Source organism: Corythoichthys intestinalis, chromosome 10 (genome assembly GCF_030265065.1).
Source record: "Corythoichthys intestinalis isolate RoL2023-P3 chromosome 10, ASM3026506v1, whole genome shotgun sequence".
In the NCBI taxonomy this organism is placed as follows: domain Eukaryota; kingdom Metazoa; phylum Chordata; class Actinopteri; order Syngnathiformes; family Syngnathidae; genus Corythoichthys; species Corythoichthys intestinalis.
The window spans coordinates 39,890,686-39,904,483 of NC_080404.1; the positions used below are offsets into that span (position 1 = coordinate 39,890,686).

The 13,798-nt window shown below is 38.1% G+C and overlaps 1 protein-coding gene across 1 annotated transcript in view; it reads right to left on the reverse strand.

The window, feature by feature from the left end:
• ret (ret proto-oncogene receptor tyrosine kinase) overlaps window positions 1-13,053 on the reverse strand; it is a 74,460-nt gene extending 61,407 nt beyond the window's left edge. Inside the window, exons 1-2 of the mRNA XM_057848687.1 lie at window positions 13,027-13,053; window positions 8,017-8,385 (exon numbers count right to left, since the gene is read on the reverse strand). Of these exons, the coding sequence (XP_057704670.1) occupies window positions 8,017-8,095 (79 nt within the window). The 5' untranslated portion in view covers window positions 8,096-8,385; window positions 13,027-13,053. The remainder of the gene's footprint in view (window positions 1-8,016; window positions 8,386-13,026) is intronic.
• Window positions 13,054-13,798: the final 745 nt, after the last annotated feature.

A 13,798-nucleotide genomic window follows, 5' to 3' on the forward strand; every position in this document is an offset into this window, starting at 1 on the left:
CAATAAAAAAAACTTTTATGCATATGCTAGTATATGTTAGGGCTGTCAAACGATTAAAATTTTTAATCGAGTTAATTACAGCTTAAAAACTAATTGATCGTAATTAATTGCAATTCAAACCATCTATAAAATATGCCATATTTTTCTGTAAATTATTGTTGGAATGGAGAGAAGACAAAACGGACATATACATTCAACATACGGTACAAAAGTACTGTATTTCTTTATTATAACAATAAATCAACAGGATGGCATTAACATTATTAACATTCTGTTAAAGCGATCCATGGATATAAAGACTTGTAGTTCTTAAAAGATAAATGTTAGTACAAGTTATAGAAATTTTATATTAAAAACCCTCTTAATATTTTCGTTTTAATAAAATTTGTAAAATTTTCATTCAAAAAATAAACTAGTAGCTCGCCATTGTTGATGTCAATAATTACACAGTGCTCATGGTGCTGAAACCCATAAAATCAGTCGCACCCAAGTGCCAGCAAAGGGCGACAGAACACACAAAAACACAAGTAACAAGTGGACATTACACTGTGCTGTCATTTTAATCTGTTTGAGCAGGGCATGTGCGTTAAATGCGTCAAATATTTTAACGTGATTAATCAAAATTAATTATCACCCGTTAACGTGATAATTTTGACAGCCCGTGTATATATATATATATATATATATATATATATATTTGACGCAATTAACGCATATGTCCCGCTCAGACAGTATTCTGCCTTTTGGTAAGTTTTACAGCAAGGCTTTTTGTGCTGTTTAACAGCGAACTCTTGTGGTCGCTTTGCGACATGGTTTATTGTGTTCTTGCCAGTTCAATATGGCTGCACGATGTCTCGGGCTGACGCCTCCGTTGTAATGTTGTGCTTATATGATCCTTGGACAAGATTTGTCCGTAAGTATGGTTGTTGTAAAGAATGTACATATTATGTTAGTAAGCGAAATGTTATATTTTTTGTATGAGACGCTTTTTCTTTATGTTTAGTGAACCTGTATAGCGTGCTAAGCTAACGTTGTTGCTAATGCAATGCTTGTGTACTTTTTTTTGTAGTTTTACAACGGTCTAAAGAGGACAATGGTTTGAGGCCAATTTATTAATAAATCAGATGAAAAAGGAAGAAGTCTGATTATTAAGGCGTCGTTCACTAGCTGTCTAGCTTTGGAAAAAGTAGACGCTTCGGAGTGAGGACAGCATAGACAGATTTAAATGACAGTAGAGTGAAATGCCCACTACAGTCCTTATGTACCGTATGTTGAATGTATATATCCATCTTGTGTCTTATCTTTCCATTCCAACATTTTACAGAATATATAATTTACAGAAAAATATGGCATATTTTATAGATGGTTTGAATTGCGATTAATTACGATTAATTAATTTTAAAGCTGAAATTAACTCGATTAAAAATTTTAATTGTTTGACAGCCCTAATTATATATATACAGTGGGGAGAACAAGTATTTGATACACTGCCAAAGGAGTGTATCAAATACTTGTTCTCCCCACTGTATGTATATATACAGGGTGACCCAAAAAAAAGTTTACACTGCCATAATACAACTTAAATGCCATGTTTATTCATCTTAGAATTAGAATTTAATCACAAATTATACATTATTGTAAAGAACATGTACAGTACACTCTATTTTTCAATGTGTCCTCCCTTAAGTGTCACAACAGCCTCCAGGCGCCTGCGGAATGCTTGACAGGTCTTCTTTATGTAGGATGCTGTCATCTTTTCCCAAGATCTAACAATGGACCTCTCCAAGGCTGCCACAGAAGTTTGTGGCTTATTACAGGCACTGTCCTCCACAGTTGCCCATATGCTATAATCCAGGGGATTGAGATCTGGACTCTGGGGTGGCCACATACCACCTTGTCAATCAACTTTTTGGTCCGCACAGATCGGCACTTCCAGACCCAGGTTTTCGTGAGGCTGTTCCAGGATCTTTCAGCTTCTTTTTAACCTTGTAGACTGCACATCTGGATATTCTCAGATTTGCTGCAATCTCAGTAGGTGTCAGACCGGCACGCAGCAATTCAGGTACAGCTAAAGTTTTCTTCATTTTCAGCAGAAGCACAGGAATTGTAGAGACGAGAGATTACCAGCTGCATTGAGTGACCTTAATGAATCACTTAAGCATGACAACCTATTTAGATATGTTTCAATGGCTTTTAAACAAGCAGTCAACTGAGTGTAAACTTTTTTTTGGGTCACCCTGTACACACACACACATGTATAAAGTGATCCCCAGCTTCTTCGCGCTTCAATCTTCGCACCTTCAGTCCATCGTAGATTTTGTCCTCCCCCCCAAAATAAATTACAGATGAGCTGTCCCAAGCCGATCGCGTAGTCTCCCTCTCGCTCCCGCTCTCAAATGCTCCCCCCTGCTCTTTGACAGACACTGCGACACTACACTGGAATTTCCCATTAAAGTTAACGATGTTGACAGATGTTTGTGTTTGATCTTGCCAGAGTCACGAGCTTCATATGTGCCACATGCGTCAATCATCGTTTAACTTGTTAAACAGTTGCTCTCTGTGTGCATGTTGTGTGTAAATGAGAGGATTTGAGTACACTCACTCACTGAAGTGTTGCGAGTGCTGCCTTGGAACAGACAGGCTCTGTGTGTGCATGAGTGGGCGGGGGGATAAGGAAGCACGCGCTGGAATGAATATGTGGCGACGTTCGAGGCAGCCAGACGTTTTGTGTTCGCGGCAATAAACGCCACATGTTAAAAGTGATCCTGAGCAGTTTGTAATTTTCACATGTCACGCCAAGAGTCACAGCCAACGGAGGTAACATAAGCATTTAATAAAGCCAAGCATTTCTCTACTACAGTTCTTTATTCTCTTTTATAAATAATTCGGTGGGACAATAAAATGTTTAAAAATTATTACTTATTAAATAAGTTTAATTCGGTGGGACAATAAAATGTTTAAAACTTATTACTTATTAAATAAGTTTTAAACTTATTAAATAAGTTTCAATAAGTAATATTATTATTAAAAAATATTACATTTCAAGCGCTTGAAAACCAATTATTAAAATATATACATACATAATTTTTTAAAGTTATACTTTGGGGGGAAAAAAGTGAAAAAAGGGTGTGGGGTGGGTGTTGGTACCCATTCACCGCGAAAAATGAGGGATCACTGTATTTAAATAAATGGTTTTCAAGCACTTCAAATGTAACAATTATGCAAATTTTTAAATATGTTACCGTCCTACCTAATTATTTTTAAACAAGAATGAAGTAGAAAAATGCTTTTCTTGATTAAATGCTTCATTGAGTGAGTCCATTCAAATCCGCTCAAGCTGCTCACTTACTCACAATGAGTTGCCACAGCAACTGTTTAACAAGTTAAACGATGATTGACGCATGCGTCGCTTTGAAGCTTCGGCTTCCAACCATCAGTGGCAGAATCAAACATTAAATGTCAATCATCGTTAACTTTAACATTTGCTCCCAAAAACGTATAAATACGTTCTATTTTAATTGTTTCAGTGTCCCAAAGACATGTTTATATGTCTTTTACATTTTTTTTTTTCCCTAAAGAATGGAAAACGATATGAACTTTTTTTGCTGCTGAAAGAAGAGTCTAGAACAGAATTTTCTGTGGGCCTTGCAAGGAGTAAGGTAGCGAGGGATCACTGTATTTGGTCAATTTGCACATGTCAATACAATTTTTTTCCGACCGAAAGTGCGATGAATAAATAAACAACTCATAATCAGATCAATATTTCTAGTGTTGTTGAATACAGTCCATCCGATCATAATTTTATTCCAAACTATGATCAAATTAAAGAAATTTTGCCCATGTAAACATACCGTATGTAATAAAATGGTAGTGCTCGTAAATGGTGTCACCATTATTTTCTCCATTATCTGAAGGTTTCGCGAGTAACATTCTTAAATACTTCGACCAACTGTCTTTCACATGTAGGTCATTTAACCATTCAACTACCCAGGTTGTGCATATGACCGTATTTTTAATACCTAAATACTCTCATGAGGTTTTACAAGCTATATCTTGCATCATTAGCCCCAACAAAAAGTCGCGGTCATTGTCAAGAAGGGTTAGAAAGAACAATGAAATCAATGGGATGTGTCATTTTGGCAACAGAAAACTGAGCGGTGTGTTCTGACAATATTTTCCCAACGAAGACAAACAGGCGCTGTTTGCCCGGAGATGTGAGCAGCTGCCGCACACCTGCCTGCCGCTCTCCTCCTTGCCTCTATCACTCTGCGTAGCTCTTTTGTTGCCAAAATCAGGCAGGTGAGTGAATTATATGAGGTTTATATCAGCACCAGCCTAATTAGGACCACACTTTATCAATCAAACCGAAGCAACAGCAAGCACGAGAAGAAATGCCTTCTAATACAGGACATTTAAAGCCAATCAGGAGCGACATGCAAATATGTATGACGCAAACCAACATCAATCAGCCTTTGTGCGTCCTAACAACACCATAAAGCTGTTATCAACATGACAAATAATCAGAGGACATTACATACAGCCACGTCACCTTAAAAAAGATCATGAATCATCTTAACAACCCGGCAAGAAGAGAGGTTTTCTCGAGTGATAACATTTGTTGCGCAAATAAAACAGCACAGGCAATTCACTGGAAGACAACCGTCTCATCTTGATTGAAAAGGCCTATGATCAAATGCACTATTTTTTTGCTTGATAAGACAACTTTGGAGCTTCCTCGTAAAAGAAGCAATTTCACACAATAGCCTACATTTGAACAAGAGTAACAACTTACACTGTAGTGGCACAAGAGTTTGGTAAAGCTTACTTTTAGTGGTCCCTAACTGTCGACCTAACCCAGGGGTGGGCAACCCAAAATGTTGAAAGAGCCATATTGGACCCAAAAAAACAAATATATCTGGAGCCACAAAAAATTAAAAGCCTTATAATGAAGGCAACACATGCTTTATGTATCTTGCATAAAACACACAAGGCTGAAAAAGCAATTTCTGCTCTTGCACCCGTCTTTAAAATAAACTGCTGTATTTGAAGCCAAAAGAACTGTTGTGTTTGATAGAACAATATGTTTATATGCTGCCATAGCAGTTTCATGGCGCATTAAGCCCCCGAACTATTTTTAATTTGTTCGTTTTACCCTGGGGACCCCAGTTTACAGACACCGCGCAACCGCTTTTGTTTCAACCCAGCCATAAAAAAAAGGTACATACCGTATTGGCCCGAATATAAGACTGTGCTTTTTGCATTGAAATAAGACTGAAAAAGAGGGGATCGTCTTATATTCGCGGTCTAGACATTATACCCCTTCACGACGCTAGATGGCGCCAGATATCATTGAAGCAATGTTCTGTCATGACAGAGCTCAGCGACTTTCAAGTTTAACCAGTTTGCATTATTTAATTGCAATGTTTTTCCTTATTCAGATTTGTTTCAAGACTAGTTATTTAGACTTCACTTTGACGGTTAATGCAGTTATTGCAATTTTGTTGTTTTATCACAATAGATTGGTTTATTTACATTTCCAAACCAGAAGCAATTCATTTTCGAATGTGATTGCACTTTAGTTTACATATTTAAATGTTCAGATATGAAGGCAAAATAACATGCTTTTTCTCTCAAATATATTGTTATAATCATTTGTTTCGGATGTACTGTAATTATTTTCTGTATAAAAATTAATTTGGTGTTCAAAAAGTCTTTTCAAACTTGAGTCTTGAAAAAGAAGGGGTCATCTTATAGTCAGGGTTGTCTTATATTCAGGCCAATACGGTAATCATATTTATTATTTGAAATGTCTATCATTTTTAGCTTAGAATCATTGATGTCTAATATTTAGTTTTTAAAAAATGACTTAAAAATTATTTACTCGTATATTTTAAACTTTTAAACAAATTACATCACAATGAAAAAAATAGTGTCTGTAAATAGGTCACGGATACCTACCTTATAACTTGACTACTTGCAGTAAATAAAAAACTAAGTTGCTATTTTTGGCATATGATATGTTAAATATTGCTATTGATCCTGAAAGTATAGGTGATTATCTCTGCATTTGGTGATTTTTGTGCATCTAGTGTAAAATCTGAGAATTTTATGGCCATTTGAAGCTTTGTTATATAAAAAAATAATCTGGATTTTATAAGGGAACGACATTGAATTTTTTGATGCCGCTGCTCATGCAGACTCATATATGCCTAAGGTAGGTGCCTGTTTTGGTTTTGGGTCAGTCGCAACTTAAAATATTTGAATTTGAAGTTTTTACATAGGCACGCTACGGATCAGACCTGCCCCCAGTGTCATGTCAATGTATATATATATATATATATATATATATATATATATATATATATATATATGTGTATCTCATTTAAATATGAGAATGAACCTCAATGATGAAATGTTTACTTTCCCTGCAGTGGATCCTATAAAGAATGTTGCACCACATGACTTCTCTGTTGAACGATGCCCCTTCATTCATTACAAGATTAAGAAATTACAAGAATATTTGTGTCAGAGCCGCGGGTTGCTGACCCCCGTCCTAACCAAACCTCAAACCCTAACCCTAAACCCAGCACCACCTGTCGTCATGCTTTCTACTTCCATACAAAGTTAAAATTTTCACACGACACTAAAGTTTTTTTTTTTCCACGAAACTAAAAAATAGTGACCCCTAAAAGTCAGCTTTACCCAAGAGTTTAATCAAACTCTTGAAGTACACAACATGCACACAAACATCTAGAAACCATCTAAATTGTCTGACTCGAGATTCAGCGTGAATTAACCCAGCCCCCCCGGTGAGTCATTAAACCATTAATTGGTCTGTTAAAGTACTTTTGTTCAGAAAATATACATGCGGCCACGCGAAGACGTCCACGCTCCTGAGCTATGACCGCCACTTTAAAAATAGACCGCGTGGAACCACTGTGTTGGTACAGTTGGGCTGTGGGATTGATGGGCTTATGATATTATGATATATGGCTGTATTCATTCATCCATTACAACAACATGCCATAACTCACATAACATGATATACACAGCATGTCTGTCACTACACAAAGTATTGTTTGGGCTCAGAAAAACAACTAATGTATGACAGCTGAGGCAATATTTGGCTAGTTAGATTTTTTTTTCTTATAGTAACCCTTTTATGCACATTTTTTTTTTCAATTCATTGGCTACAATGGATGGCACTAGAAGTCCAATTCATTTTGACTGAATGAACGAATGTTCATTCGCCCCTCCCAGTCAAAATGAATTGGACATCTAGCACCGTCAGTGGCACTGAAAGATAATTATTCACAACTTCCTAGTTTAAATCGGACGTCTATCGCCGTCAAATGCATGCAATTAGTTAATTTCTATGAAAGAAAATCAACTTCAGAGTGTTACTTGTCAAAACCAGAATGTATTTACGTTGTTATTCATTTTGATTTCACTAATAGGTCAAAGGTTATTTATAAATATATATATCCCATTATATAAAATGTGAAAGAAATACAATAACAATGAATAATTATAATATATACAAAAACACAAATTGCTAAAATTTTAGTTTTTATAAATGATCAAAAATAGTTACGTGCCCTATAGGCTTAAAGGTCGTAAGTGTTTTTACAGTATTACATCATATAGGTAAAAGCAACTTTTACTAAAGTGACCCATGCCCCTGAAAGGGTCAAACATGCAGTACAAAAAAAGGTGTTATCAAATCCCAAATATGCACAAAAAATACAATTCAAAATATTTACAGTAAATACATATATAATATAGGATGCCCGCACTTCCCAAGTGATTCAGTTTGTATTTGTTTCTTAATGCATTTTCAATACATTTTTAAAGAAAATTGCAGGTTGAGAAGTACAAAAAAATCTGAAAAATACAAAAAAAAAAAAACTCAAACCAGAGAATGTTTTACTCTTCCAAATAATGCCTCTCAAAGCAATAAACTTTTTCCTTATTAAAAAGATAATAATAATAAAGAATATAAAGATGTTGACTTACCTCGCAGCAATATCCACCACAGCAGCAGCACCACTACCAAGGCACCGTTTCCCCGTGAGAGACCACAACTTGACCCCATCTTCGCCAACCATAAGTGAAAGTTGATGCATGCAAATGCAATTCACACAAACCACGGAACCCTTGAACGCCAAACCATGAAAAACGAGGAATAAAACGAAAGCAAGCGCGCGGGCTTTCCGTGTCGTCCGCCGTCCCACGCGTGGATCCAGCGGTCCGGTGCGTGGCTCCGAGTGGCTGCTTCTTGCTGCTCGGAGGAGCGGCTGCGCCTGCACGGGGTGTGGGGGTAGGGGGGGCAGTGCGCTTTGTGCTCTGGTGGGGGGAGCGCAGCTCACTGCCTCATAGCCCACGCTGCTTCCGCAAGAATAGAATTTAACAGTAGGTCAGTCATGTCAACATCAACACGCCACATGCAGACAATAATTAATGATAGCTATTCCATGCCGTATTATTCATATTATTAACCGTTTAGACGGCAAGTGACATTTTTTTTGGTAATAAAATAAATAAAAAAATAAAAATAAAAACATAAAAAATAAAAACAAAGACTTGTGTTCACATGCGGATATCACTATTTGGGTCATGAAGGGCAGTGTTTTTCTACTTTTTCTGAGTCACGGCACATTTTTACATTGGAAAAAAATCTTGCGGCACCAAAAATGTTCCAAAATTACTTTCTGTACAGTACCTTTATTCATTAAAAAAAAAAAAATATATATATATATATTTTTTAAAAATCAATATGTACAGTGTGTCACAAAAGTGAGTACACCCCTCGCATTTCTACAGATATTTAAGTATATGTTTTCATGGGACAACACAGACAAAATGACACTTTGACAAAGAAAAGTAGTCTGTGTGCAGCTTATATATTACTGTAGAGTTCATTTATTTTCCCTTCAAAATAACTAAATATAGCCATTAATATCCAAACCCCTGTCAACAAAAGTGACTACACCCCTTAGAAACTACGTACATCCCTAAATGTCCCAATTGAGTACTGCTTGTCATTTTCCCCCCAAAATGTCATGTGAGTCGTCACAGGAGTGCTGTCAGCATTGCTGCAGAGATTGAAGAGGTGTGGTGGTGGTGGTGGGGGGGGGGGGTCAGCCTGTTAGTGCCAGACGGTACACAAGAAAACCCACAAACAGCTTGCTGAAGACATGTCAACAAAGAAGATGGATTATTGAAACCATGTCCTATGGTTTGATGAGACGGACGGGCTTTCTTGTGTACCGTCAGAAGAGGGTCCCTCCTGGGGTGACAGCCATGCACACCAATTTGATGTAGACTGCGGCGTATGGTCTGAGCACTAACAAGCTAACCCCCCACCTCTTCAATCTCTGCAGCAATGCTAACAGCACTCCTGTGATGAGTCACATGACATTTTGGAGGGAAAATGACAAGCAGTACTCAATTTGGACATTTAGGGATGTGCGTAGTATCTTTGCGGTGTACTCACTTTTGTTGACAGGGGTTTAGCTATTAATGGCTATATTTTGAGTTATTTTGAGGGGAAAATAAATTAACTATTATATAAGCTGGATACAGACTACTTTTCATTGTGTCAAAGTGTCATTTTGTCAGGGTTGTCCCATGAAAAGATAAACTTAAATATCTGCAGAAATGCGAGGGGTGTACTCACTTTTGTGATACACTGTAGGCCATGTTGCTTCAGCCTTTAAAGCAGTAATGTGAAGTTATTTCATAACATGCCAAATAGGGTCACAATTAAAGTAATTAAACATTGTCCAACAAATAAAGCATGAAAAGATAATTTATACGTTGTATATTTGACAAAATAATCGCGTTTCTGAAGTTCGAGCCTGAAAGGGGACGAACCCGGAAGTGATACGTCACACCGGGAACAGCGATGGCAACACCATACATACGGCCGCCATACAAAGCCCTTCAAACAATGATTCAAACAGCGATATAAGCGATAGATCGAGCGCGACGGAGGAGATCCAAGTTTTTGAAGAGTTGGAGGAAGAAGAGCTTGGAATTTTATGTTGGACCTAACATGTATCAGCCAGACGCTAATCAGGATGCAAACAATGTGCCTAGACTACCTGACATGGAATGGATACAAGACCCATCGAGATTACAAGATTGGTAAGATATAGGCTGTTATTATTTTCATGATTTGAAGATGCAGACATTTGCACATAATTTTATGTTTTTGTCTATCTGATGACATTGTTAAAAAAAAAAAATCAGACGGCAGCTCTCGTGCATATAAAATAATAATATAAAAACATTGGGGGGAAAGAAGGAGATGAGTCGTTGATGGCTTTCTCCACTTTATTGTGGCAACAATAAGAAAACAAAATAATAGCGGACTGCCGCCACATTCGACCGCAAAGTTTTGCTTCTCGCTGAGCTCCTCCTCGCCTCCTACTACTCCAGCGTCTCTTAAACAGATCGTGCATAGTGTCTTATTATGAGCTTTTTGTTTACAAATGTATCGAACACATGACATGCTGACAAATTTGTTTCTTTATTAACACATGGAGCTAACAGTACAACACGGCTCGAAGCTCTCGGCAGGAAGTGGCGTCTAATGGCGTGAGGAAATGTTTTTTCACACAAGCGAACAGATTACAAAGCACCACTTCAGTGTTGTCCCGAGACCACATTTCCCATGATTCACTGCGTGACCTGCGCGCTCGCTGATTCGCTGCCAGACATTAAAAGCAACACGCATGTTGTTGTCACCTGTCAGTGGCGCTCGTAAAACACAAACTAGAAGGCTATCAAGCGATCACCGTGAAAGAAACGCCGAACCGTACAAATGCAATGCAATGCTTGAAGCTTGGTGGGAATACATAATACAAATACAAATGAATGTGCACAAACTCACCGGCGGTGTGTGTCTCTTACTGCAACGTGACCGTGAATTACCACAACGCCGACCCGCTTATATGCACATCCACACCCCTTTCTCGATTGACAGTGGATTAACCCTATCGGACAAGATCGCAGATGACGCACAATTTAAACACGCTTAACCTCGCGAACGCAACAACAACTATGATCGGAGATTGCCACGAGTTAACTTTCGGCTAACGTCGCTAGCTTCTACTGTTCATTCCACAACAGTTGGCAGCTCTGCTTTGACAAAGTCATCAGTCATCTATCCAAAAATCACACTTTTTGGCAAGTCCTTGATCATAAGCAGACGGTTAAGGAAGCAGGCATCTTCGAAGTGTTTGCAGCAGAGAACACTACTCGATGATGGCATGAAATTCATTCACTTCGTGCGAACAAAAGATGTCCATTTACGTGCCCTGCTATCCTTTGGCCACTCATACAACTTTTCGTTCAAGTGAGAACAAAACATCGCCACACACCGCCATGGCATCTTACAGAGAAGCAATGCAACAAACAATACTGTTCTATGGCGGACTTCCCTCGCACTTCTAGGTGTGACGTAATTTCCGAAGATTGCCGAAGAAAAGCATTTTCGTTGTCAAGGGCGTTGCTATGGGTTAAACAAAGAATCTGGAAGGGTTGCGTTAAAAAAAATAACGAAAATATGCTCATAACTGTTTAGCCATTGATATTATTCAAAAACATGGTTGGCCAACCTTACTTCACATTTCCGCTTTAATTTAATTTCCCCTCAAAATAACTAAACATAGCCATTAATATCCAAACCCGTCAACAAAAGTGACTACACCCCTTAGAAACTACGTACATCCCTATATGTCCAAATTGAGTACTGCTTATCATTTTCCCTCCAAACCCCTGTCAACAAAAGTGACTACACCCCTTAGAAACTACGTCCATCCCTAAATGTCCAAATTGAGTACGACTTGTCATTTTCCCTCCAAAATGTCATGTGACTCGTCACAGGAGTGCTGTCAGCATTGCTGCAGAGATTGAAAAGGTGGAGGGGGGCGGGTCAGCCTGTTGGTGACAGACGGTACACAAGAAAACCCGCAAACAGTTTGCTGAAGACATGTCAACAAAGAAGCTGGATTATTGGAACCATGTCCTATGGTTTGATGAGACGGACGGTTTTTCTTGTGTGAGGGTCCCACCTGGGGTGACAGCCATGCACACCAATTTGATGTAGAGTGCGGCGTATGGTCTGAGCACTAACAAGCTAACCCCCCACCTCTTCAATCTCTGCAGCAATGCTGACAGCACTCCTGTGACGAGTCACATGACATTTTGGTGGGAAAAAGACAAGCAGTACTCAATTTGGACATTTAGGGATGTACGTAGCTTCAATGCGGTGTACTCACTTTTGTTGCCAGGGGTTTGGATATTAATGGCTATACTTTGAGTGTTTTTGAGTGGAAAATAAATTAACTCTTAGATAAGCTGCACACAGACTACTTTTCATTGTGTCAAAGTGTCATTTTGTCAGGGTTGTCCCATGAAAAGATATACTTAAATATCTGCAGAAATGCGAGGGGTGTACTCACTTTTGTGATACACTGTATGCCATGTTGCTTCAGCCTTTAATGGTCTGTGCTGAGTGATCATCACACACTAAACTAACTTGTGACGTTAGCATAGCGTTCGCACTAGCATTTAGCCCTGTGATTCTGTTTCTTCTTAAAGTCTTGGAAAACATTTTACATACAGTTTGTGGCGTCCAGGTGAGCTTAATTAATTGCAAATAATATGCTGTTTTCCTTCTGAGTGTGTATTATCATCATGAAAATGGTCCTTGTAGACTATAGTTATGTGCTAGTCTGTCAATGTAATTTGAAATTGTTGGAAACCTTTCTTTTATTAACTCATCGACTAAGACTTGACGTTTATAGACAAAAACATTTTGAGAATTGTTGACTAAAACATGACGAAATTTGTCAGAGTTTTCGTTGACTAAAACTAGATGAAGACGAACACATTTTGAAATTACTAAATTACGACTAAGACTAATAAGTTTTTTCGTCCAAAAGACTAAGACAAAAATTAAAATGGCTGCCAAAAATCCAACACTGATTCAAACAAAAGACTGGGTATGAAACTTACTGTGGGATACAGGCACAATGGAAGCATGGACACAGACATGAGATGAGAACAGAATGATGCAACAAGAACAGACAACGCACGGGGATCTTAAATACAGACAAGAGGTAACGAAACAATGAGGCACAGGTGGGTGATAAGGGGCAGCGGATTGGTCAAGACACAAGGAGCAGGCCACAACAGGTGAAATCAATGGGTAATCACAATGACAAGACACACAAGGGCACAAAGTTGACAGGACTTAACTCAAGTCATAACAATAAAGTTATTAAAACTTACCATTGCATGTCAATAATTGTAGTATGAACAACATTTATAATCCAGCAGCTCTGCAAGGAACATGCTGTCTAGGCAAGCAGGACGGAGTGATATCACATCGTTTTTTTCACCGCTGATTTTTTTTTTTTTTTTTTTTGTGGGAACAAAAGCAGCACGAGTGGCTGAAGCACTCCTCTTTATTGTGGTCGCATTACACAGCTAAAAAAAAATAGTCCTGTAGAATGAAATTAATTACGGCAGTTAGGTGTGACATTGTTTTGGCCGCATGGGTATTTGGAACAATGATTTGCATTTTGAATCTATTTGACTATGTTAGATCTGTTAATATCGTTTCCTATTGAGATGCTATTTTGGGACCAGTGACTCGCGCTAGCTTAGTCACTCCAGAGCCTTGAAACTAAGAAATAACTGACTAACTGTACATAATTTGTTGAAATCAACTCCACCGACTAATGTCACACCCAGTAACTCGAAGATTAATCTTAATGTCAATCAT